This window comes from Astatotilapia calliptera, chromosome 16 (assembly GCF_964374335.1).
Source record: "Astatotilapia calliptera chromosome 16, fAstCal68.1, whole genome shotgun sequence".
NCBI classification, from domain to species: domain Eukaryota; kingdom Metazoa; phylum Chordata; class Actinopteri; order Cichliformes; family Cichlidae; genus Astatotilapia; species Astatotilapia calliptera.
In genome coordinates this window covers 37,512,650-37,537,903 of record NC_137437.1, presented here as the reverse complement: position 1 = coordinate 37,537,903, position 25,254 = coordinate 37,512,650, and the positions used below count along the sequence as shown (strand labels likewise).

Here is a 25,254-nt window from a genome sequence, read left to right as displayed (position 1 = left end):
ATTCGTCAGAAGGGTTTTTAAAATAAGTGAATAGAACAAAGTTTATTAATTTAGAAATAAATGTGTGATAAGGTGGAACAGTGGTTAGCACTGCTGCCTCATAAGAGGAACAGGATGGCGGTTTGGCCCCCACCTGGGCGGGGCCTTTGTTGTGGAGTGTGCAGGTTCTCTCCAGGTGCTTCTCCCACAGTTGTGTAACAGGTGTCGTTAGTGGGGTGATTCTAAATTAGCCATAGGTGTGAATATGAGTGCAAATGGTTGTCTCTCTCTCTCCCTCTCTCTGTGTGACCCTGTGACAGACCGTACCTGCCTCTTGCCCTATGGAAGCTGGGCTAGCCTCCAGTTCCCGCCCCCGAGACCCTGACGAGGACAAGCAGAAGAGGATTGGTGGATTTTCAGAAGGCTTGAGAAACATTCCCGTTTCAAAAATCAGAATTTTCTGACAACTTCATGATTAGAATAAATAATTAACCCGATAAATCAGAGTATGCTCAGGGTCATTGATGATCTGATCTCTAGAAGTATTCGGTTACGCTCCTGGAGTAACGGTATTAACACCACTGTGTAGAAATACTCAATTAGGACAGTTTTTTACTTTCTAACCATAAATTCAGTATGACACACCCCTGTATCAGCTGTTTTCTGTTTAAAATGGAATAAAGATTACATTATATTTAAGTAGGCAGACCTACCCAGCACATGTTGTTAGTAACATCTGGATGGATGGGTGGACATTTTATTAGAACATATTAAATTTCACAGTAAATTAGTTTTGAGTCCCCAGAAAGGCGTCAATACTCGGTATGCTAAATATGCCGGCAGAATGAGGGTTAACATATATCAACATATAAATTTTAATTCAAATTTAATTTAGTTGGCAAATATCTGAAAACAGAAGAAACATGTGTGCGTGTGATCAGTATATCCACTGATCTACGTTCCACTCGTCATTCGTCTCCAGTTCATCCTCTGACTGAAGGAGGTCGAGCTACATCGCCCACGCTACGCATCAAAACACCTCTAATCTGAGCGTGCTCGGAGATTGAACATGATGTTCCCGTCGTCACCTCGATTACTACTGAGTGATGATCTCAGACTGCTTCAAAACATAAACAATCAGAAGAGGTTGGACGACTGATGACCAATCAGAGGACATGATGATTTTCATAAACAGATCAAACTCTCTTACATCACAGACTGTACAACAACAGCATCAATAATAATAATGATAATAATAATGATGACCACACAGTTAAATGTTCTGGTTTCTTCTTCTGCAGCAGAACATGATTCACTGTTAGGTTTGTGGGATAAACAGGATACAGTGAAGAAATTCACTTCCGAGCCTTTTTCACACCTTGGCTCATGTGATGAGACACATGGTCAGCAGTGGGTCAAAAAGGTACAACTCCCACTATGGGTTAAATACCTGCGACGCTCCACCATCTGGTTTTAGAACTGAAGAAGCTTCAGTCTGTGAAACATCTTCAGGAATCAGAAATACATCCAGTCGTTTCCTTAGATCACCTTGACCTGGAGGACTGAGAACCTACAGACACAATTCCTCCTCTTTGATCAAACCCCACAGGCAGTCAGGCTGCTGCCATCACCACTGCTTTCATTTTGGGGTTTACCAGCAGGGGGCAGTGTTTCACACAGCACGCTGCTGCTCTAAAAAGCATTTGAATCACAGTGCAGCTGTTCCTTTATTGCCATTGGCTCAGCACAGGACTTGCAGCACACACACTTCCTGGTTCAACCTTCCAGTCTCAGGACCAGGACCACACTAACACCAGGTATCAAACCCCCAACTCTTCACACGTGAACCCCTGAGCCAATAAAAGACAAAGCAGTAATCTCAAAAAGTGGATTCTGTTCATCTGAACCTTTCATCATCAGCCAGGTAACATCTTCAGTCTCAGGTGACTGCAGGTTTCCCACCTTATAAACATGACATTTGTATGATGACTGACACTAGCACCACTGAACAATGGGCTGGGAGGTTAGTTCCTTGAGCTCTTCCGTGTTGTGCCATCCGTTTAGTCGGAGGTTGTTTGGTTTCTGTGATTTTGTTAATAAGGTTGGAAACCTGTAGTCATCTGATGTAAAGTTTCTCCCACTGAAAACATCCAGATGAACACGTCTGCCCAGATGTTTGCAGCTGTTTGTCCTGGACACAGTACTGCACTTTACGGTTGCTCTCTTCTTTTGTGCAATAAAAATAAAGGTCACATCCATATCTATCGATCGCTGTAGACCGCTCCACCATTCTCGTCCTTCCACACACCAACTGAAATCAGATGATTGTAGCAGGAAGAAAAAAAACAAACCTGTTTGTTTCCTTTCTATCTGCAAAGAACCGAAGAGCCTTTGTGGCACACAAACAACAGAACAAACAAATTACTGAATTTAGAGTAATTCAGTAATTTTGAGTACAGTAAAGCATTACTTTGTTGATGCAGACTTTAAAGTTAACTGAAGTTTGTAGACCGACTTCACTCTCAGGTGTGTTTGATCCGTCAGGCGTGCAGCTACAGTAACGGCACCTGTGAACTGATGACATCACTCACAGCAGTGATGTCAGAGTGTGATAGTGCCATCAGCTCCATCAGTCCCTGCTGCTCTGTCTGCAGGTGTTTGATCCTCATATACCTGCTGTCAGCACATCTGCGTCTTGTAAATGCTACATTTTTATCTGTTTTAGATTATGGTGATCTGCTGTACATGAATGCTTCCGCCCAGTGTCTTCATAAGATTGACTCAGTTTATCATGCCTCCTTACGGTTTATTACAAACTGTAGGGCCTTGACCCATTGTTGTGATCTGTACGCTCGAGTGGGATGGCCTTCGTTGTCCTCCAGGAGGTTTGCTCACTGGTGCATCTTTATTTATAAGGCCCTGCTTGGACAAATGCCCACCTACATTTGCGATCTGCTCACACGGAGAAGTACTGTTTCTTACAGCCTGCGTTCAAGCGATCTTTTATTGCTCAATGTTCCATTTGCCAGAACTGAACTGGGAAAGAGGGCTTTTACTTATGCTGCCCCTTTCACATGGAACATGATGCAAAAAGACTGGAAGATAGCAGATCTTATTTCATTAAATGCTTTTAAGTCCAGATTGAGAGAGCCAGAGAAAAATGTTTTTAAAATGTAATTGTTATTTATAATATGTATGTAACTTTGTAATTTCAACGTGTTGTCGCCTCTTGGCCAGGACTCCCTTGCAAAAGAGGTTTTTAATCTCAATGGGACTTTTCCTGGTTAAATAAAGGTTAATAATAATAATAAATAAATCTGTCCATGCTTCTGACTCCGCCTCCTTCCTAACCATGCTTAGAGCTGATTGAGAAAGTCTGGATTACCCGATTGAGTTCAGAACAATGATCACGTGACCTGAGCCTGATGTCAGGATATTTGAAACCAATCAGGAAACCCGATCCTCGATTTGCACAGGGACCTGCACGCAACATGTTCTCATCTGAACAGATTCAGCAGTCAGAAAACAGACGCTCTGAATGCAGCACAGGATTAGTGATGTGTTCGCTGACATCATCGGCATCATCTGAGGTTAAAACAGTCCTGCTGACCTTTGACCTCCAGCTGCTCAGCTTAAGGTGACACCCAGAGTTCAGCTGCTAAATAACCAACCAATCAAAGCCTGTCCTGATGATCAAATGACTTCCTGTTTCTCTAAGAGACTCCTAAGTCTGACCCCGCCTACTCAGATGGCATCACACAGAAGCATGGTCTCCACAGCATGCACGTCTTATGAAGAACTCAGGATCAGTAAACAATGCTGAGGTCAGAGGTCAGCTTACATGTCTCTCTCTCTCACACACTCACACAGGAAATTAGTGTTTGAAAATAAAAAATACGGCTCTGTTTGTGTTCCTGTAAAACCGATTGATGTTTTTATTCTCCGATAATCAATACATCTGATCACATGATTGTTTCCTGATGTCCTCACCTGACTGACTCAGTGAGACCACATGTAGCAGCTTTACTAGAACTGAGTTTGACCCCGAGACGAACCAGAAGGTCAGACCGACCTCTTGGCGGCGAGGACTGAGAGACTAGGTCATCGGAGGTGAAAAGGTTCATGGCGGACGCGATTGTCAGCTCCAGGAGGTGAAAAAATGAATAAAGTTTGTCTCTGTTCCTGATCAGACTTCCTGCTGATGACCCAATCAGCTGTGCTTACCTGCACGAGCCTGTACACCTGTAGCACAGTCACAGGCTTTGTTCTTTTATTCTGACATCTGTACTCTCCATCCTACATGAAGTCTTTTATTTTGGCGTCCCTGCCCTGCTCTGATTGATCATAAGCTTGACTCTTTGGGCGGGTAGTCCACGTTGGTCACCATGGTGACGACCGTGACAATCTCCTCGTGGGCCGTGACGCTCGACTGCTGCATCTGCACGACGCGCTCCTCCACGCAGCCCGCTGACAGCCGCGCCTCCGCCTCATGATCCCAGCACTCCTCCATCGTCTCACAGAGGAGAGCCAGACCCTGCCGGGGGGGCAGAGAGGAGACCTGGATCAGAGGTCAAACATAGCACTTGTTTCTTTATAAACTACACCAGCGGTGAGGTCATCCTGATGCTTCAAACAAATGCATCGGCTGTGGGTAATGTGCTGGTGCATTGTGCGTAGTGACTCACGGCGTGCTTCTGCCAGCACTCTCTGATTGTGGGCCTGAGCTTCTTGTAGACGACCACCTCCTGCATGTCCTCCAGAGACGGATGCTGACCCGCCTCCTCCTCAAAGGGCAGCAGGTACTCATCTACTGGACCTGAACCACAGAAAACCAGGTGTGGGGATCAGTCAATGACAGTCTTCACTTTGCCACACACACACACACACAGCAGGTGAAGACGTAAACACAGGACGGCGGCGTTGGCCTCCACCGACCACAACGACATGTTCATGTCAGTTTCTTCACATGTCACATAACCATTCTTTGTAAGCAGGTCAAACTTTAACAACCAACCAGGCGTGACCCTGGCCAGGCCTAGGCCGGGGCTGTTGTTAAATTTTGACGTGCTGACCTGGTGAGTCAGGTGACCTTCTGGCGTTTCATACCGTCAGCAGCTTTGCAGCGTGATGCGAGCTCCCACAGCACCAGCCCCACAGCGTACATGTCGATCCTCAGGAAGGAGTCTCTCTGGAAGTTGATGGCGCCCTCCAGGACCTCTGGGGCCATGTACCTCCTGGTCCCCACCTGACACAGACAGGAACCAGATCAGCTGTTTACTGAGGTGATATGACACAACTACAAAGAGCAGAGGAGCTGGTGGAGGGGACATGGATAACATCACTGATATCAATAAAGTTTGAACTTGTTACGCAGCACTTATCTGAAGCCCCGCCCCCTCTGACCTCATGGCAGGTCCTCACACATATTTTAAACCTCTGTAATAACACAACAGCATCTAAATGATGTCATTACTGTGGAGACCGAGCTGTGACCGGTAAATAAACACAGCTCATTTAGAGCCAACCTCAAAGCTGCTACTAATATGTAAACGCAGTGAGTTTATCACACCATCCGCTCTGCAGCTTCACCTCCTCAAACCCTCTGATTGGCCGCTCTGCTCTCATTTCTCTCTTTGGTTCCCCACACTCTGGACACTGCTCCGTTCAGCTACGCCTCCCCTGCTGTGCACAGCTGCAATCAGGCCAGCTCAACATCCCAGCACTAATTATTCTTCTTTTATCAAACATCCTTGAATATTTACCCATCAGCCACCAGATGGAGCTATTTGCTTCTTCCTAACCCAGACTGTCCTCACCTGGACCTCAGTGTACCTGGAACTCCATCATGCATTTGCTAAACACTCTTAGATATTTCCGTTTCCACTGACTGTTACACTGTCACTGCTGTAATGACAAAGCGTGACAGAGGCGTAGCTCAGGTGGACACACCTGTCCATGAGCGTCACCTGGAGACTTTCCCGCCTCAAACCTGAGAGCGAGGCCAAAGTCGGCGATGCAGGCAGTCAGGTCGGACTTAAGCAGGACGTTCTTACTCTTGAAGTCCCTGAAAAACACACAGAGCTGTCAGGCAGGTGTGTGTCTCTGTGTGTGTGTGTGTGTGTGTGTGTGTGTGCCTGTACGCTCGTACCTGTGTGCGATGGCCGGTTTGTATGCAGGTATGTCTTCGTGCAGGTAGGCCAGGCCTCGGGACATAGACTGAGCGATCCGACACAGTTCAGACCAGGAGAGAACGTTGGCTTTAAGATGGTCAGTCAAGGAACCCTGAAAACACGTCATGGAGAACACAGAGTGAAGACTGAGGGTCAGAGGTCAAATTTGTTAGAGTGACTCAGTCTTCTGTCCACACATTCACAAACTGAACCCGCTCCAACTCGTCTACGCTCCACGTTCTTCCAGGTTCTAATGGAGTTTTAGGAGTGTTCTGCAGTTCCACCTCCAGCCTGCGGGGGTCACTGTTACCTTGTGATGGTAGGCGGTGACAAGCCACAGCTCCGTTTCCAGCTCGCTGCCTCTCTTCTCAGCGCCGAGGAACTGCAGCAGGTTCTCGTGTCTCATCCCGCTCAGGCTAAAGATCTCAAACTCGTTCTGCCAAGACTGACGCTCCTGAGCACAGGTCAGAGGTCAGAGTAGTCAGGGGCGTGGCCCAACTGTGACCTCACACAGAGGTAATTTCTCAACATGTGCTCTTGTGAGACATCAATTCAAAGGGTTAGGTTGCATTTCATCTGAAAATATGTGTTATTGTAGAATCTACTTTACAATATGAAGCTCCTCGAAGCGACTGGTGTTGTGATTTGGTGCTGTGGAAATAAAACTGAACTGAAACTCAAAAGTGGCCGTGGTGGAGGAGAGCGGCTAAAACTGTGAGAGAAGTTTGAAATGTGCCCGTTTCTGTGACACAAAGTAACTCTTAAGACGTTTCAGGCGAGAATGTAGATACGGATATTTCCAAACATCACCTCCCTCTGGGCGAACGGCCAGTTTGCCTCGCCAGGTGTCACCTGACCAAAAGGTCGAGGCTTATTCTCCCTGACTCCTGCCACATCATTTTTAAATCTCCCCAGGCTTTGGCCACTCAGTGGAGGTTAAACATCATGTTTGGCTTATTTCAGTGTTTTAGAGAAAATCTGTTTGATCAAAACTGGATCGTTGTATTTAACTTTCACGTCTCACTGGAGCGCTGTCACTGTGTTTGGAAACGAATATTCCGCTCATCATTATTCCCTCACGCAGATGTGCTCATGTATATGGAGCAGAAACATCTGGCGCAGCTGCTCATGAAGACTTCACACAAAGGATCAGATAATGTTTTTAACATTTATTCTGTTTCTACGACAATAAACAAAATCATTCTCACATCTGACCCGTTTGTTGTTCTTGTTAAATGAGCAGTGCGAGCTGTGCGTACATGTTTGTGTTTCAGTCATGTGACTGCTGGTGCTCAGCTGTATGAAGGTCATCAGTGTCTGGATGTTAGAAGAGCCGTGAAGACCAACGCTCTGATGCTCCTCTCACAGCCAAGCGTTTTGCCAAAGTGCTTGTAAGCACTTGTGTAGTAAATGGGCTACTTGTATTAACAATATCACACTAAGATTAACGGCACACACACTGACCTGGGCAGGGAAGATCTTGACGGCGACGTGTTCACTGAGCAGCTGAGCCTTCCACACGCAGCCAAAGCGCCCCCTGGCTTTCAGCTCCAGCAACTGCAGAGGCTTCTGTCCCAGGACGGGGGAGGGGGGCAGGGGGCCGGTCTCCTGGGTGAGACAGGTGGAGATCAGAGACAGAGGATACAGGAAAATAAAGAACATCTTGTCAGGGCTGTCGGGCCACACCCACATGGACATGTGTATATTAAAAACACAGAGTGACAGAACCATGAGAGTGGGCTGGCCTAAAGATGGGCGGTGTGGCGTGCTGACACAGTCATGCAGGGCAAGGAAGGAGCGGGACGTGCAGACATCATGTGACACAAAACATAAAGGTGCTCAGAGACCCAAAGTGGGAGAACACAAGGCGGGTGGTGACAGAGCACGCTCAGTGGGTCTCCTTACCTCGACCATGATGTGAAAGGCGTGCTGAGAGGCAAAGAAACAGCTCAGAGTCACACAGACAGGAAGAGGTGGAGCTAACTCACAGCCTCCCTCTGAAACATCTGCATTGCCTCACTACTCCAGCTATGTGTCACCGCCTCCTCGTGTCTTAGCCCCTCCCACCCCAGAGGTGAAGACACAGGTAACAAAAAGAGCATCCATGTCACATGACACAGTCACGTGACAGAGTTGATGATGCTGTTAAAAACTACAACAAACACCAGCTCTGTGTGCTGTTACCATGGAAACAGTGTTTTTCCTGATCACCCTGCGAGTGCTTCAGGTCTTTTATTTTGAACGTCAACCTGACGGTGTTCCTGACTTCCTGATTGGACTAAGCAGCAGGAACGTGTCAGGACAAACACCTGATCAGTACACCTGGCTTCAGTGTTTACCTGGAACGAGTTTGTTCACTTGCTGCTGGGACTTCCTGTAGAACAGACAGCTGATTAAAGCTGTTATGAAGCATTTATTGTAAAAGTTTGTTCCTCATTTTTTAAACTCAGAGCAGGAAGTCACCTGACTGTCACATGACCCACTCCTCACAGAAGGTCTCACCTGTGTGGGCACCAGCACAGGTGGGTAGGCCAGTTTGTGGTGTCGGTACATCCAAAAGGACAGCAGGACGATGATGGCAACGGCCATGATGGGGAGCAGCGAATACATCAGCGCGGTGACCACCGGGGGTCGCAGTGTGAGTGGGATATTTGTCGCTATGGAAACACACACGGAAAAGAGGTTACAACATGAAGTACAGGAGGCTTTTCACTATAAGGTTCCGTTTTAACATCAAAGATTTTCAGAATAAGGTGCGAGATGAGCAGGTACGTACGGGGCAGCGGCGGCGTGTGGTTGCTGTTGGGCAGGTAGAAGAACTTCTGGTTGCACAGACTTCCCTCACAGCAGCAGAAAAAGACGTCAGGGGACTCCTTCCTCTCGACACACTCCCACCTATCAGGAAACAGCACAGATGAGCTGATGCACAGGTGAGGTCACCACACTCAAGTAACCCCCCCCCTCCCAATTGATGTCTCCTCCTCACACGCACTGTCTTTCAGCTTTATCACTGAACTCTCAAGTGACCTCACACATGAGCTCACACAGGTGAGCTTTTACAGCACCTCTCAGTTCACATATGAAAACTGATCAATTGCTCTGATTGATACATGGGGTGACTGGTGACAGGTAATGGTAAATGGACTGGTTCTTATATAGCGCTTTTCTACTCTGAGCACTCAAAGCGCTTTATACAACTCGCTCATTCACACAAACACTTTTCTAAGTTCTTAGTGCTATCTAACTAATTCGGAGTGTGTGAGTGTGAGCTAGCTCTTCTTCTCCTGAAATCACTCTGGTCCTCCGAGTGAACCTACAGCAACACGTGGGCAAACCAATTCAACTACAGGTAGACATACACCTGAACACACCTGCCCTGAGGGGACTTATAAAATCACCACTCTGTACTCGAACAAAGTCAGGTTCAGGTCTGGGAGCATCATCAATCAATAAACCGATCAGGTCTAAACTCTGCTATCCTCCTGTTGAACCACAGAAGCGCTCCTTTACTTCCTGTTGTTACCTGAGCATGACCTCTCTGGCCCCACCTACCTGTCATAGCAGCTAGGGTCGTCAAGCCAGCAGCCCTGTTTGACCACGGTCACCTGACCAGAGGTGTTCCTCCAGGTGGCGAAGCAGTGCTGCCGCTTATCCTTCTGCCCGGAGCAGATCTCCACGCCGCTGATGTTCCCTCGGCCCTCCACTGAGGAGGAGGAGGAGCTGTAGCTGTACAGCACACAGGTCTGAGTCTGAGTGTGGCCCAGGATTGCACCTGAGGAGGAAGCATACAGCATCGTGAGAGTGACTGAAACAGGTACAGATCAGCTGTTTCCTGTCAGCTCAAGAGCTAATCAATAACTGACCAATATCTGATCAGCAGGTTTTCTGCAGGAGGTTTGAGGTGACCTGTGGTTGAAGATCACCTATATATGATATACACCATTGAAATAAAGCTGCTGGATAGCTGCCCTGGGGCGTTTCAGTGAGCAGACAGCATCACTGACACACAGCTGACTGCTCTAGCCTATCTTAGCTCTGAGCCTGGATTAGGATCAAAGCAGCTCAGAGTTATTTACTGGGGCTTGTTTCCTGTGACATCAGAATTACACTCTGGTTTCTAATTGATTGTGTCTGTGGTGATGATGTTAGAGCCAGGTGTGCTCACCTGAGGAGCAGGTGATTAGGAGGACGCTGAAGGCCAGCCTGGTGGCGGATCCCATGGTGCTGCTCAGATAAATCCTAGTTTCAATCCTAATCCGGGATTACGCTCCCTCTGACTGACAACAGGACTCCGGGCACCGGAACCATGTCCCAGTCCAAGCAGCGGTTGCGGTCCGTTCACCGGGACGCCCCGTGAGAGCACTCGGGAAGAGGGTCCCAGGAGCTGGGCAGGCCCTGAGACATGGTGCGCTGTCAGGAGATCCGGACCTGAGGACCAGTACAGGCTGCTCGCCGGGTTGGAGCGGTGCTGTAAAGGTTTATGCTGCAGAAATCGGTTTATCGACGAACTGACAGGTTATCAATCAGAGGACTGATCTGGAGTAACTCCATCAGCGAACCTCCGGCCATGAAGCACAGTTCACCTTGGACCCCTGCACCATTCTCCGCGAAGCCTCAGCCGTGCTGTGACCCTGGATCAAACTCACCTCCCCGCAGAGAGCCGGGCGGAGGTGTAGCCTCAGCCCGCCTCTGATTATCACTGCTCGGTCACACGGATGCAAGCTGGCCCGGCTACCCTTTAGCTTAGCTCCGAGGAGGAAAACCTCAAACCGCATCCGCGTCCCGTCTGTTCGCTCAGCGGGAGGAAGCGCCGTGTGAACGATCCCGGACTGGCTCACAGCGTACAGCCGACCTGTCCGCCTCCCCCTCACCTAGTCTCCGTATTACTTCCACTCCACACTCTGAGGCCGACAGCAGGAGGAAGATGGCGGCTACGCTGCGATCAGCTTGTTTTTTTCACAGTTTTCCAAAGTCACCTGTCACAGCGTACACGATCATCTGACGGGCACCTGCAAAAACCAATAGGATGCCTAGAACAATCCGGAGCCCCATTTATTCACCAATGATTAGCCGTGTTTGTGTGTAGAGCCCATGGAATGAGGGAAAAGCCCCGCCCACTGAAAAGAGGTTGGTGGGCTGTCAGAAAAATGGAGAAAAATAAAAGCGGAAAGAAACCTCCATAAACCAATCAAAATTCAGTAAAACTATTTTTTATTAATTTTTTTTGTACTATAATCCAAATAAAACCTAAAAAATCTAAAAATGCTTTATAAACTTTCTGGCCTTTGAGATTTATACTTTAAACTTGTTTCGTCACTTGGTGGTGGAAACAGCAGTTAGCGACTGAACTAACATCATGTAGGTCCTCAGTAATCCAGGTCATGGTAGTCTAAGGAGCTTGGAAAGAAAAACGTCTGGTCTTCTTTAACATCTTGAAGACATTTCACTTTTCATCCAAGAAGCTTCTTCACTTCTAACACCAAATTCATCTAATTCAAGGATTCAAAGCGTTTGTTGTCATGTGTGCAAGAAAATGCATTACTCTGTACAATGAAATTTTTTTGTCTGCTGTCCACACGCAGACTGGTTAATATGTACAAATAGCTAAAATACAAATAGCATGAATAAATAAATGGAGAAAACATCTGAAGTATTAAATAGATTTATGTGCAAAAGAGCAATATGTGAGATGACCTGATGTACAAAAAATATTATTACTGTTAAAATAGGTCAGCTGTTCAAGAGTCTGATGGCAGTGGGGAAGAAGGAGTTGTTGAGTCGAGATGTTCTGGATTTCACACTTCTAAACCTTTGTCTTGAGGGCAGAAGTGTGAACAGTCCGTGTTGGGGGTGTGTGGGGTCTTTGAGGATGGAGGCAGCTCTCCTCTGGACTGTGCGATGGTAGAAGCTCTGCAGAGAGGGCACCGGGTTCCTGATGATCTTCTCTGCAGTTGTTATCACTCTCTGCAGGCGTTTGCGGTCCATAGCAGTAGTGCTGCTGTACCATGCAGTGATGCAGCTGGTCAGGATGCTCTCCACAATACAGCTGTAGAACCAGCTGAGGATCTTGGCCGACATACCAAATTTCCTCAGCCTCCTAAGGAAATACAGCCGCTGCTGAGCCTTCTTGACCAGCTGTGGGGTGTTCAGTGTCCAGGTGAGGTTCTCCGTGATGTAGACACCCAGGTACCTAAAGCTACCTAAAGTAGGCATACTGCAGGGGTGTCCAACTCCAGGCTTCGAGAGCTGGTGTTCTGCAGGTTTTAGATATCACCCTGGGTCAGCACACCTGAAAAAAATGATTAGTTCATTACTGGGCTTCTGGAGAACTTCAAGACCTGTTGAGGAGGTAATTTAGCCATTTAAATCAGCTGTGATGGATCAAGGACACATCTAAAACCTGCATATATTGACAGAGCAGTTCCCCTTGGTGGCTGCAGTTTGAAACACATCCCAGTCTGTTTGGGCAAAACAGTCCTGTAGGATACTCGCAGTCTCTGGGGTCCACAGTTTCACAGGTTTGATGGTTTCAGTTTCTGTCTGTAAGCCGGGTACATGAACAGGGAGATGTGATCAGACTGTCCAGAGTGAGGACGTGGTGCAGCCCTGTATGCACCCTGTATGTTGCTGTAAATATGATCCAGGGGTGTTCTTGTCACGGGTAGGAATGGCCACACGTTGATGGTATTTTGGGAGTGCAGTCCGTAAGTTGCACTCACTAAAGTCACCGGCGACGATAAAAACAGCGTCTCAATGAGTTGTCTCTAATGCGCTGATGTCGTCAAGGAGTTTGCCGAGCGCTGCTGCGGAGTTAGCGCGTGGCTGGATGTAAACAATGACCAAAAACACAGCTGACAACTCCCGCAGCAGATAGTAAGGGCGGCATGTAGCATTAAAAACTCCACGTCTGGCGAACAGTGCTTCTGGATAGTCTGCACGTTTCACCGCCACGATTTCTTAATGAAAGCACACTAGGGTGACCATATTTTGATTTCCAAAAAAGAGGACGCTTGGCCCAGTCATGAAGAACTTAGTAATACTGTTTGCTTAAAGAAAATTTTAACATATTTAAACGATGACTTCTCTCGGTTAATGAATGGTGAAACAAAAATGTCATATAGACTTTTACAAGTCAACAAGGGCAGAAAATAACTTAAAAACCTCTGGAATTAGATAATAGTACAGAAACAAGGTCTCATCTCTATAAGAAAAATGACCAGTATCGGGATGGTACGACGGAAATTTCTTTTGCAGTTCGTCTGAAAGCTGCAGTTGCGCTTTGGCTGGTTTTAAACATCACCAGACATCACTAATGCGTGCTGTCTGTCCCGTCTGTGAGCGCAGAACAACACTCACAGCCACAGCTCAGGGATGACGTCACACATGTGGGTCCTCTGTAGGAAAACCAGGACATTTTCATCAATCTCGAAAATCCCCCCGGACAGAACGTGAAAAGTGGACATATCCGGGGAAAAGAGGACGGTCAGAGATTGTGTGAGTTACCTATGTCCACTAGTGCCTGTCGCGGATATGTTAACAGAGCACAGCACTTATCCAGTGCAAAAAGAACAAAAAACAAACAACAACAAGTCGGCATCTGAGAGCGGAGCAAGCAAACACGTCTGCCTCGAGGGGCGCTATGATAATGTAAATGATGGAGAGTCCCTGATTTTAAACCCTGTTGGGAGTGGTCCCTTAACAGGGTCATGGACCCATTTTTGATCATCGCCATAATCACGGGAGCCAAGGTGTGAAAACAGGTGTGGGTGATTATCAGCAGAGGTTTCAGGTGAAAACATTGTGAGACCCTCACAACTAAAATACACAATCAGAAATATCAGGATGGATAAAGATATAATTAGTGTTGGAAAAGAAATGACCCCAACCTCTCCCACAGGGGGACTGTAGAAAAGGGGAGAGGCCAAAGGTTGTACCAAATTTATAGGGCTGCACCTAAGAAGAAGAGGAGGAGGATGAGGAAGAGCTCTGACTGATAATGAGGAAAACTACAGGTGTGGAGGTCCTAAGAGTCAGGATATGAAGCACAGTTTGGGGTTCTTCTTCTATGTTGTGTGTTTATGAAGTGGCTGTTTGATGTCTGCAGTGTAGAGGTCTTAGCACTCCTCACTGCACAGCTACACTATTGTTTAGTTTGTGTCTGAGTGTGTGGCTGAGTTTGACAGATGTCTGTCCCGACATCTGTCAAACACTCTGACCAAGTTCTCTGTTGATTGGGATGAAGAGAGGAGCAGTGATGGTGTGAGTCCAGCAGAGGGGGCTGTAACACCACAGGTCAGAGTCACACTGAGCCCACTGTTATCAGTGGCTGCTGGCAGGAGAGTGACCAGCAGGGGGCAGCAGCACACTCCAGCCTTTGTGTCAGTGTGTCCCTGTTCTTATGATTTTCAACACAAATATTAACCTTTGAGTGTGAGTGTGTGTGTTTCTGTGTGTGTGTGTGTGTGTGTGTGAGAGAGAGAGAGAGAGAGAGAGAGAGAGAGAGTTTGTAATAAACCAGAGTGAATAAATGAAAGAATAAAAGCCTCAACATGATGTTGGGGGGGGGACGCCTCCCGTCGCTTCCCATAATGCACTGTGTCATAATGTTGGCAGCCAGATCCGAGCCCCAGAACAAAGACTCGACCTTCAGATGTTTCATTCATCGAACCTCTGAGCAGCAGGATACACACACACACAGACACACACACACTCACATACAGACACACTCACACACACACACTCACACACAGACACACTCACACACAGACTCACAGACACACTCACACTCACACACACACTCACACACACACTCACACTCACACACACACAGACACACACACACTCACATACAGACACACTCACACACAGACTCACACTCACACACACACACACTCACACTCACACACACACAGACACACACACACACACTCACACACACTCACACACACACACACTCACACACAGACACACAGACACACACACACACACTCACACACACTCACACACACACACACTCACACACAGACACACAGACACACACACACACACACACACTCACACACAGACACACTCACACACAGACACACAGACACACACACACACACTCACACACACTCACACACACACACACACACACACACTCACACACAGACACACACACACACACACAGATGTCTGCAGGTCACAGAGTCAGAATATCCTCCGCGCTCAGCTGTTTTCTTTCAGATCCACACTGAATCATTAATCTGAGTTTGCAGCGGAACTTTTCCACTTTTATATATTTGCTTAGTTTTTGTTCGTTGTTGTTCAGAGGAGGGACGGCTGACACAACAAGCTGCAGAGAAACACCTGAACAAGTCCACAGACCAAGTTAGTCCGACCTGCTGGTTATGTATATATGTGATCACAACTGTTATAACACTGAGGGCCTCGAACACGTCCCAGCACCGAGACCAAATCTGAAAAATCTTCATCGCTCTATTTTAGTCTCTATAAAAACTCTGTGTGGAGTTACCTGTGGGAGGGATCTCAGCAGCAAGAGGTTGACCTTGATTGGTCAGTGGCTTCACCATAGAGCCATCTTCCTGTGAGTGGAGGGTTTGATAGCAGATTGTTTATAGTCTTCAGACATCCATAACCACAGCTGGCATCACTTCCTGTTTCTCCTCCTGTGTGTGGAGATGAAACAATAATTAATCATACATGATGGAGTCACTGATCGGGTGTTGTTAACCGCTTTGCTTCCTGCTGTCACTGAAGGGTTAATCTCTTCCTCTTCCCGTTGGACGGTGGCAGCGTCTCTCATGGTGTCCGTCCTGCTGTTGGGGGACTTCCTGAGCTTTCAGCCAGCTAAAAGGTGGTGTTGCTAAGTGACAGCGGCTCAGCCGTGGAAGCGTCTCCTCCCCGCTGGCCGACCAACTCTGCAGCCAACACTAAAACCAAACGCACCCGAGGGCTCTCCAAACACACCCATTCTTCCTTTGACGAGTGTTTCCTGCTCCCGCAGGGAGCCTTCACTCCTCCTCCTCCTCCTCGTCCTGCAGACCTGCTCTGAGTCAGGAGGAAGAAAAGCGCCCCGGTGTCTGAGCGAGCTGGCAACCGGCGGACATCATGCCGGTTTCTCTGCTCAGCTGGCGGCGAGTCAAAGATCGACCACATGGAGACGCCACAAACGGCCTTTTAGCGCCTTGTTGTTTCTGCATGAGCGCCTCTGACTCGGCCTTTGTGTCGCCGTCGCTCTGCTTCCTGTCTGTTGGTTTATTTCTCAGAAAGAAGGTGTCAGGATGCAGGGAGGCTTTAATCTGAGTCACAGAAGAAGCAGCAGCAGCTCAATCGTCTCTGCAGGCTGAAACTGGTCTGAAGCTTTTACTGATCATCAATCAATAATCACTTCTCCCCCTCAGAGTTCTCTCAGTTCACGGCCAGAGGCTGCAGGCAAGTAACACCGGGTAGGCTTGACTTGAAGGTCGAACTTTGTCTCTGAGACCCATCGATGGCGGCGGTAGAGTGTCTGGACACGAAGCGTTTATCTATGACCTCCTGACCCCGGCGGCGCCTCCGTTTCTCACCTCCTCCTGGTGAAGACAAGAAGTCTTTGTGAGGCAGAGTCTCATTACGCCGCAGGAGCTGCTGCTCATTATGTCGCCTTCATCCAATCAGAGCTCGATCTGCTGCCACTCTGTCCGATAATGAGGAATTTAAAGATTACAGCTGGACGAGGAGGAAGAGTCTTCATCAGGCAGGAGAAATAAAATAATGGGTGTGACCTCGTCTATCAGAGTGTCTCCTCTGAGTCTGACTTCCTGTTTCCTGTTAGTCTGTGACTGCGATCATCACTCTGAGCTTCTTGTTTCTTTTTGCTGCTTCTTCACTTATCGCTGCTTGTTCCTCTGATACTATAAGTGATATTGATCACTTGCTGCTGCATCATCATTCAGCTATGAGGATCCGTAATGTCCCACAGCCACCAACATCATCATATCAATATATTTTTAAACTGAAGCTCAATAATCAATAAACTGATTAGCTTTTCTCAGAACATCAGTCCTTATATCATAATTACTGTTATTAGATATTGACATGTATGCTACTAAACTTACTATTACTGTGTGTTTCTGTCTGTACCTCTGATCAGGTCTGATTGGTGAATGTTCAGGACGCAGATGAGCGTCTAAATAACCGACGACAATGATAAACGGGCTCTGTCCTCGCCGTTGTCATGTTCTGGCCCCGCCCTCTCGCAGCGTTTCGATTTCCATCCAAACAAAGCAAACTGGAGACGTTTGTGTGCTGATGTTCAATGACCTGCCTGACTGAGACCCATCGAACTACTTTTAATATTTTAAATGTTATATTATTTGTATAAATTGATTTAATCTGTTATTTTCTTTGAAATAGCATTTTGTTTATTTTCCTTTAATTTTATGTCCCATTTCGTTGTATTTTGTTTACATTATTTGATGTCACAGGAATTTGATTTTTTTAATTACATTTTTAATGAGTTTTGTAAACTGAATGCATTTCTATTTTATCTGCCTGTTTTGTTTCTTTAATATTTAATGTTATTTGACGCAGATGTTTATGACCTGAAATTTAACCATGAATGTCATGAGCTTCTATCGGTGGGCGAGGGCGGTGCCTGTGGTGATTTCCTAACACAAACAGTCAGACACATTTCCAGCCTGAAGCATGAGACTTGTCCTCGCCGCCTCTGACAGGAGCTGAAACAGCGATCTGACCCAGAGGTCACCAAAGGAAGTGTGATCGGGGAGCTTTAATTTCACGTGTCTGAACGTTGGAGGCCGGTTTAAATAAAAAAATAAAAAAAACAGCTCCTTCATCTCTTTGTTGGTTTGAAATGTTCGGAAGAGCTAAACGATGTCAGCTGATCATCAGGAAAGTTTCTGACGGTGGCCTGAAGTCCTCCGACTTCTGATCATACAGGCTTCATTAAAGCAATCGTTTCCCCGTCACATCTGACACTTCCTGTTTCTCCCCAGAAGGTCAAAGTCTTTTCAAGTGTGATTAATTAAAGCCTGAGAGCCCATCATTTATCCCGACCCTGAGTGTTTCCTATCAGAAACCGAGCACGCCTGTGAAATGATGTTGATTTTAAAATGAGCAGCAGCCTCGATAAGACGCCGATTCATTTCCAGTTTCAAAACGTGTTTTAAATGAATCCTCAGCAGATAACAGCTCTCATTCAGGAGGCAGGAGAAACTCAGTCTGCAGAACAACGAGCCTCATCATCACAAAGCTCAGCCTCTCATGGTCCACAGGAACTCAGGTAGGCTTCAGCACTGACACCGTGGGCTTACTTTAAACCGGGTCCATTCGGTTCTGGTCTCCTAAGACTGGGACTGTAAACTCGGCTATAATTCTTCAGCAGAGTTAATTCTATTAGCTGTGCTACTCGAATCCAACCACATGAAAACTGTCAGAACCTTTGACACCCAACCAAAACTGAGTTTAGTCTCCACCTGTGGACCAATAAGTAAGTAAATTCTCTTTCTATAGCACATTTATAACCAAAGCAATTTACAGTAAAATAAAAGAAACAGGTTTCTATATCCGGAAAGGCAGACGGCGTGGAGTGAAGAGGATGCAGACCCAAAATGAGACGATGGAGGCAGAGTGAGCTGATGAACAAAAAGCGAGCCTTTATTTAGCTACACAAAACTATAAACAAAAGGAAGACATCCATCCATCCATTTGCTTCCGCTTATCCTTTTCAGGGTCGCGGGGGTCGCTGGAGCCTATCCCAGCTGTCATAGGGCGAGAGGCAGGGTACACCCTGGACAGGTCGCCAGTCTGTCGCAGGGCCAACACACAGGGACAGACAACCATTCGCACTCACATTCATTCGCACATTCACACCTAGTGACAATTTGGATTATCCAATTAACCTATCCCCACAAGCTGCATGTCTTTGGATGGTGGGAGGAAGCCGGAGTACCCGGAGGGAACCCACGCAGACACGGGGAGAACATGCAAACTCCACACAGAAAGACCCCGGCCTGATGTTGGAACTGAACTCAGGACCTTCTTGCTGTGCGGCAACAGTGCTAACCACCGTGCCACCATGCTGCTAACAAACAAAAACCTAAACTGGGGTAAGCTAAACGAAACATGGAAACATGGGAGGAGAAACGCAGCAGACGAACTGACAGAGGACTAAATACACAAAGGGTAAAAAGGGAGTGAGGACCAGGGAAACACAGCTGGGACTAATCACACACGAGACAGGGAGAAAGCAAAACAGAATAACACAGGACACGGGAAACTGGAAATACATGAACATAGAAACCATGATGACCAGACGTAAGACAAAGAACACGGGAGAGGCACAGTAACAAAACCTCAAGACTAGAAATCACCAAAATACCAAAGAATAACTGAGCTAGAAGTACAAAATACTAAACCATGAAAAACCACTAAATCACAGAATATTAATAATCAAACATAAACCCTCTGACACCAGACCAATAACCATGACACGGTGTCCACCCATCGTCCAATCACAGCTCCAGAAACAGGCAGTTTACATTATCTTAGATCTTAAAACAGTTACAGCGGATGTTTTTCTGAGGTCACTGCCGAGTTTGAGTGTAACAGCTGCAAAGACAAGAGCTGCTTTTAAAATAAACTTCCAACATGATGTTCAGGGGATTTATGGACACAGGAAATCACCATGTATGCAGGTTTGTCTCTATGGGACAGTAATGAGCATAGAAACTACAGAGACTCTATTCTTTAAGATCAGCTAGCACATCCTCAGACTGAGCCATTCCCTCCAAAACTGACAGTAGCAGCTTCTGCAGTCTGACAGCTCCTGTGTTTATGATCCAGCAAATCTACAGCAGCACTGACCATAAATAATAAACCATAAATCTAACCTAGTGGAAATTCATCGAAAGAAACAGTTAGCTATCTGCTAATCAGTGCTCAGTCACACACAAATCAAATCCTTAATTTCACAGTGCACCAAACTGGAGCTCCACCTCCTTGTATGCTCTGTTAGTACAATGACCTAACAGGAGCCTTATTATTGGTCACATGATGTCTTTACAAATGCTCCAACAGCACAAAGGTCCAGTTCAGGTCAAGCTAGCAGCTACAGCCACCTGTGCTGCCGCTGACCTGTCAGTCAAAGAGGCCACGCCCCTAATAATTTAAACAGGTAAGTTATAGAAACCTTCGTACAGTTGGTACAAAGGACAAATTATATATAGAGACCAAATAGTTTGTGCGCCAGGCTGTAAACGTGTTAATTTTATGGGGACTAAATCACTGCTGCCTCTGGTGGACATTAGAAGAACTGCAGGGTTTTTCAGCCCAGGTAAGATCTTCAGTTTCAGTTCTTTGGGAAGTGTCAGAGAGGAGGGCTGGGTCTCTTTCTGAAACACTGTGGGTGCATTTACAATAAGAAGCGAGGAACGAGCCAAAAAGCTGAGCTTACTGCCAGAAAAACACTTCATGAAGATTAAACTGAGGCAGCCAATCACAGCAAGGCTTGTCCTTCTAAAGAGATGGGGAGTTGCGTCATTATTACACCCAATCGTCCCATTCGTTTACACACCTCGTGATAAAAAACACACTTTATTGATTTAATGCCTCTTTACACAAACATCAGCCCTGAATGACGACTCACAGGCACCCAGAGACCCAGATCTTGAGAGCTGGTTTCAGTATGTCTGTGAGCTCCATCAGCCGGTCTTAGGTTCTGTATGTTTAATGATCCTCAGCAGTCATTAAGGTACAGTCCAGAGTCATGTGTCACAGTTTTACTCCTCTGCTGCAGCACTCCATGTTTACTCACATTATCAGCTGTCTGGTTTTTCTAAAATCTTTTTTTTTTTTTTGGTTTGGAGGGCTGGGTCATAGTCTGCAGCAGAAAGCTGCCCATTATCCTCTCCAAGCTCACTTCACATGAATACAGAGTAGGAGCTGATTAGTAGCAAACACTGAACGCCATCAGTCGCCGCTCATGCGCTTACAGCTGCAGATGAATTACAGGCTGCCAGAGTTTGAGTGATTTTACCCAGTGGGACGTCTACAGGACACTGTGACAGGGACGAGGCTGATGAACCTCCTGTTTACTCTACAGACCAGGCCGAGCCTCCGTCCAGCTCACAGAGCTGTGCTGCTGGACCGCTGCTTCATGAAGGCACCTGAGTGTAAGTAGGCAGTGGCAGCAGTCAGCTTAACCTCAGTCTGAAATCATCTTTCACACATTTAGAAACTTTGTTAGACGAATAAACATTAACCTGAACCTGAACCTCATTGGCTGCCTCTCACAAAAGAGTAGAGCAGGTGGGTGACACTCACCTGCTCTACTCTTGTGACATCATACAGATACAAACATATGAAACACGATAAACCTGACAAGCGTGTAAATAAAAACTCCACCTTGGTTAAATAGTGTCACTTGTGACAGCAGTGCAGCGAAACATGATGAGATGGGAGATGAGATAGCCTTTATTTGTCAGTTGCAGAGATGACAGACCTTGCCGACCGTACATACAATACACAAACATCACATTGGGGAGACAGGTCAGGCTAGGTAGCGAGGAAAAAAACATCGAAATGTGTAACACAGAAGGATAATACAGGAATGCACAGATATCAACACACCATAGCACAATAAACACAGACAAGCAACATGGGAAAGTGTTCCAGTGTGTACAGCTGATCTGGGACCGCTGCAATCTTCAACTGCGCCTCCAGCTGACCCGATGTCCACATCAGAGGGGAAGTAAGCGTTGGAGGTGGCTTTGGATCCGGGGTAGGGAGGGTGATGCGTCAGTGAGTGCTTATCAGTATCAGTATGTGTGTGCGTGTCCATAGTTCAGCTGAGACAGTGTCCTTCGCCCTGCCAGGCTAAGTAAACAGTCTTCCAGCCAACCCAGGTGGCCTTGCATGGAATGGGAAGGAACAGTATCAACACAGTCGTTATCAGGGTGTTGTTGTTCGGCTCCAGCCTTGAGCCCACAGCTGGCGCCGAAGGGGTAGCCGGAATATGATGGTGATTTTTCTTTTGCCACAACTCATGAGAATTTCAAGCTGTTCTTTAACACTCCGACACTGGTCTCTCAATCTCCCGTTGGAGAACCGCGAGCTTCCCGATGATGGTATCAAACTTGCGTTCCGTGGTGTTGTCATTCGTTTGCTCAGAGAGCTGATTCTGAGAACTCACGACCGCAGTGAGCTGTTCCACGATGTAATCCAATGTACGCTCAGAGGTCTTATTCTGAGTATTCACGGCAGCTGTAAGCGTCTCCAAGCTCTTAACCGTGCTGCTCTCAATGAGCCCGTTCTGAGAAGTCACGCCTCGTCTCATCGTTTCAATCCCAGCGGGCAGCCTTGGGGGGGTTTGAACAGCCGGTTCCGCTTTCTTAATTCTCCGATAAGCCAGGGCCAAGCCAGCTCCGATCAGCAAGAACCCTGTTACCATGGTTCCGAATAGGTAGATATCTTCAGCGTCCTCGAACGACAGTCCCGCCAGACACACAACCCTCCATTCCTGCCACCCGTCCATCGTGTATCCGGCAGGGAAAGTCCCTCCAGGGCACTCGGGCTCTCCCGAGCCCAGACTTCTCGTTGAGAAAAGGGTGTCAATAGCATTCAGAGACCAGTTGATCAAATCCATAATTCTCTTTTAGGTTTTAGAAACAGACTGTGAGAGAGTGTTCCAGGGAAAAGTAAGCTTATTCTTAAAGAGTGTTTAGAGACTGTTTGAATAGATATTAGCGCACCATCAAAGCAAATCGGTTCTCTGAGATTATTACAAAGAATTCTGATTGTCCCAAAGTCCTGTTTAATTATGTCCTGCATCCCACGAGTACAGCTATACGTGAGCCTGCCTCACACACTTGTGAGGGTTTGTTACTGAAGAAACTGAGAGTTATCAGAGCTCATATTCTGCTCCCATCTCCAGGCCTTTCTGATCGACCAATATGCTGCTCTTTCCTCCTTGAACTTTACCTTATCTTACTGATATAATCATGCGTATGAAACCTGATCCTTGTGCCCTGGACCTGGTCCCCATGCCATTTCTCAGAGATGTGTTGTAGACAACTGGCCCTAACATCCTCACTATTGTAAGTATTAGTGCCTCAAGTGGAATTCCTCTTCATATTTTTAAACTACCTCTTCTTCAGCCACAATAAACCCCAAACTGGTTTGTATTTGTCAGCTAATAATGATTTTAGACTTATGTCGAAGCTGCTGTTTTTGTCTAAGATGTCCTTAGTGGGCACTCCACCCTTTTCCGGCTCAGACTTGGAGGTGCTGATTCACAGCATGATACGAATGATACGAACCATTCCTAAGCTAGCTGGGGGGCATCACCTGATGAAGCCATGAGAACTAAATCATCTGTGAAAAGCAGAGATGAGATTCTGAGACCACCCAAGTGAAAGCCTTCTGCCACTTGGCCTTGCCTAGAAATTCTGTCCATAGAAATTACAAACTGAACTGGTGACAAAGGGCAGCCCTGGCGGAGCCATCACTCACCAGGAACGAGTCTGACTTATCGCCGGCTATGCGGACCAACAGAGGCGTCTCAGGCGACATGAATGTGGGGTCTGCAACTTGAACTTCAGGGAATGATGAGAAAGCCTAGCTCTTATGTCCAGTAAAGTTTGGTGGTCATATACCAAAAAACATGAAGTGTTACTAGTGAAGAAATAAAGGAAGAGTAAAATTAACTTGGTGAACTTGGACTCCCCCCCTCCACATGTGCATGGATCAAAAACTTCCTCACAGACCGCTCACAATCAGTCAGGCAACCAGAGATCATCCACCCTGTCACTCAGCACCTGCTCACCACAGGGATGTGTGCTGAGTCCACTTCTATACACCATCTACACCAGTGACTGCACCCCCACGCACCCCTGCAACATCATCATCATCAAATTTGCAGACGACACTACTCTGATGGGGTCATCACCAACGATGACGACACCGCCTACAGGTGTGAGGTCCAGCAACTGTCAGAATGGTGTGACTACAATAACCTGCCCCTAAACACCAAGAAAACAAAGGAAGTGGTCATGGACTTCTGCAAAACAAGAACTGATCCCCCTCCCCTCTCCATAAAAGGTGACTATGTGGAGAGGGGAGGGTTCCTCGGCACCCACATATCTGAGGACCTATCTTGGTCCACAAACACATCAGCCCTGGTGAAGAAAGCCCAGCAGCGCCTCCATTTTCTGAGGGCTCTGAGATGGAACAGGCTGCAGACTGACCTCCTAGTGTCCTTCTACCGTGCCACTATCGAGAGTGTGCTGGTGCACGCCATGCCTGTGTGGTACGCTGGTTGCACAACAGCTGACAAGAAGAGACTACAGAGGGTCATCAGAACTGCAGAGAAGGTGATCGGCTGTCCACTCTCCACTCTGGACTTAATTGCCAGCTCAAAATGTTTCTCCAGAGCCAGGGGGATTATTAAAGACCACCTCCACCCTAACCACCAACCTTTCAATATCCTGTTCAATGTTTCTACCCATACACCATTTATATAGTTCACTCACATATATATATATATATATACTAGGGGTGCAACGATATTCGTATCGATATTGAACTGTTCGATACAGTGCTTTCGGTTCGGTACGCATATGTATCGAACAATATAACATTTGTAATTTATTTTATCAACTTTCCTTCTGACGATGCTGTCTGTGTTGAGCGCTCAGTGAATCTGCGTTCGACTACTCCGCCTAGGCTGCACTGTCGAGCGCAGATCCACTGAGCGCTCAACACAGACAGCATAGTCAGAAGGAAGAGCGCAGGGCAAGCTAGCGAGACAGAAGTTAAGCTCTCCTTGCAACATGGCAAATTGAACCTCCCCCGCCCTCATTCAGATCTGGCGTTTGGAATTATTTTGGTTTTCATGTGACGTATGACCCTGAAGGTAAGCGCGTCATGGACTAAAGTAAAACAGTATGTTGGTGTCATGGATCGCTGTGTGGCAGGCAGGAGGAGGACCCAAAATGCAAAAACTCACAGACACGAGGATGAACTCAAATATCACAGCTTTAATGCTGGAACGGCAGAACGTAGGAAATACAAAACTAAACTGGGAAAAGTAAACTAACACTCG

At 46.9% G+C, this 25,254-nt stretch overlaps 1 protein-coding gene across 4 annotated transcripts; it reads right to left on the bottom strand.

The window, feature by feature from the left end:
• Nucleotides 1-3,890: 3,890 nt before the first annotated feature.
• Nucleotides 3,891-16,114, bottom strand: LOC113007857 (activin receptor type-2A-like). Of its 4 annotated transcripts, XM_026144861.2 has the most exons (13): nucleotides 15,664-16,114; nucleotides 10,315-12,438; nucleotides 9,702-9,921; nucleotides 8,926-9,044; nucleotides 8,652-8,806; nucleotides 8,055-8,078; nucleotides 7,614-7,757; nucleotides 6,460-6,603; nucleotides 6,128-6,261; nucleotides 5,929-6,043; nucleotides 5,086-5,224; nucleotides 4,665-4,795; nucleotides 3,891-4,537 (listed from the first exon to the last, which is right to left on the bottom strand). In XM_026144861.2, exons 2-13 carry the CDS (start codon nucleotides 10,367-10,369, stop codon nucleotides 4,322-4,324), a joined length of 1,596 nt encoding a protein of 531 aa, XP_026000646.1. In that variant the 5' UTR covers nucleotides 10,370-12,438; nucleotides 15,664-16,114; the 3' UTR covers nucleotides 3,891-4,321. The 4 variants fall into 4 exon arrangements, with proteins under 4 accessions (XP_026000646.1, XP_026000648.1, XP_026000647.1 ...); XM_026144863.2 differs by lacking the exon at nucleotides 8,055-8,078 and having other exon boundaries at nucleotides 15,664-16,092; XM_026144862.2 differs by lacking the exon at nucleotides 15,664-16,114 and having other exon boundaries at nucleotides 3,891-4,513; nucleotides 10,315-12,423.
• Nucleotides 16,115-25,254: the final 9,140 nt, after the last annotated feature.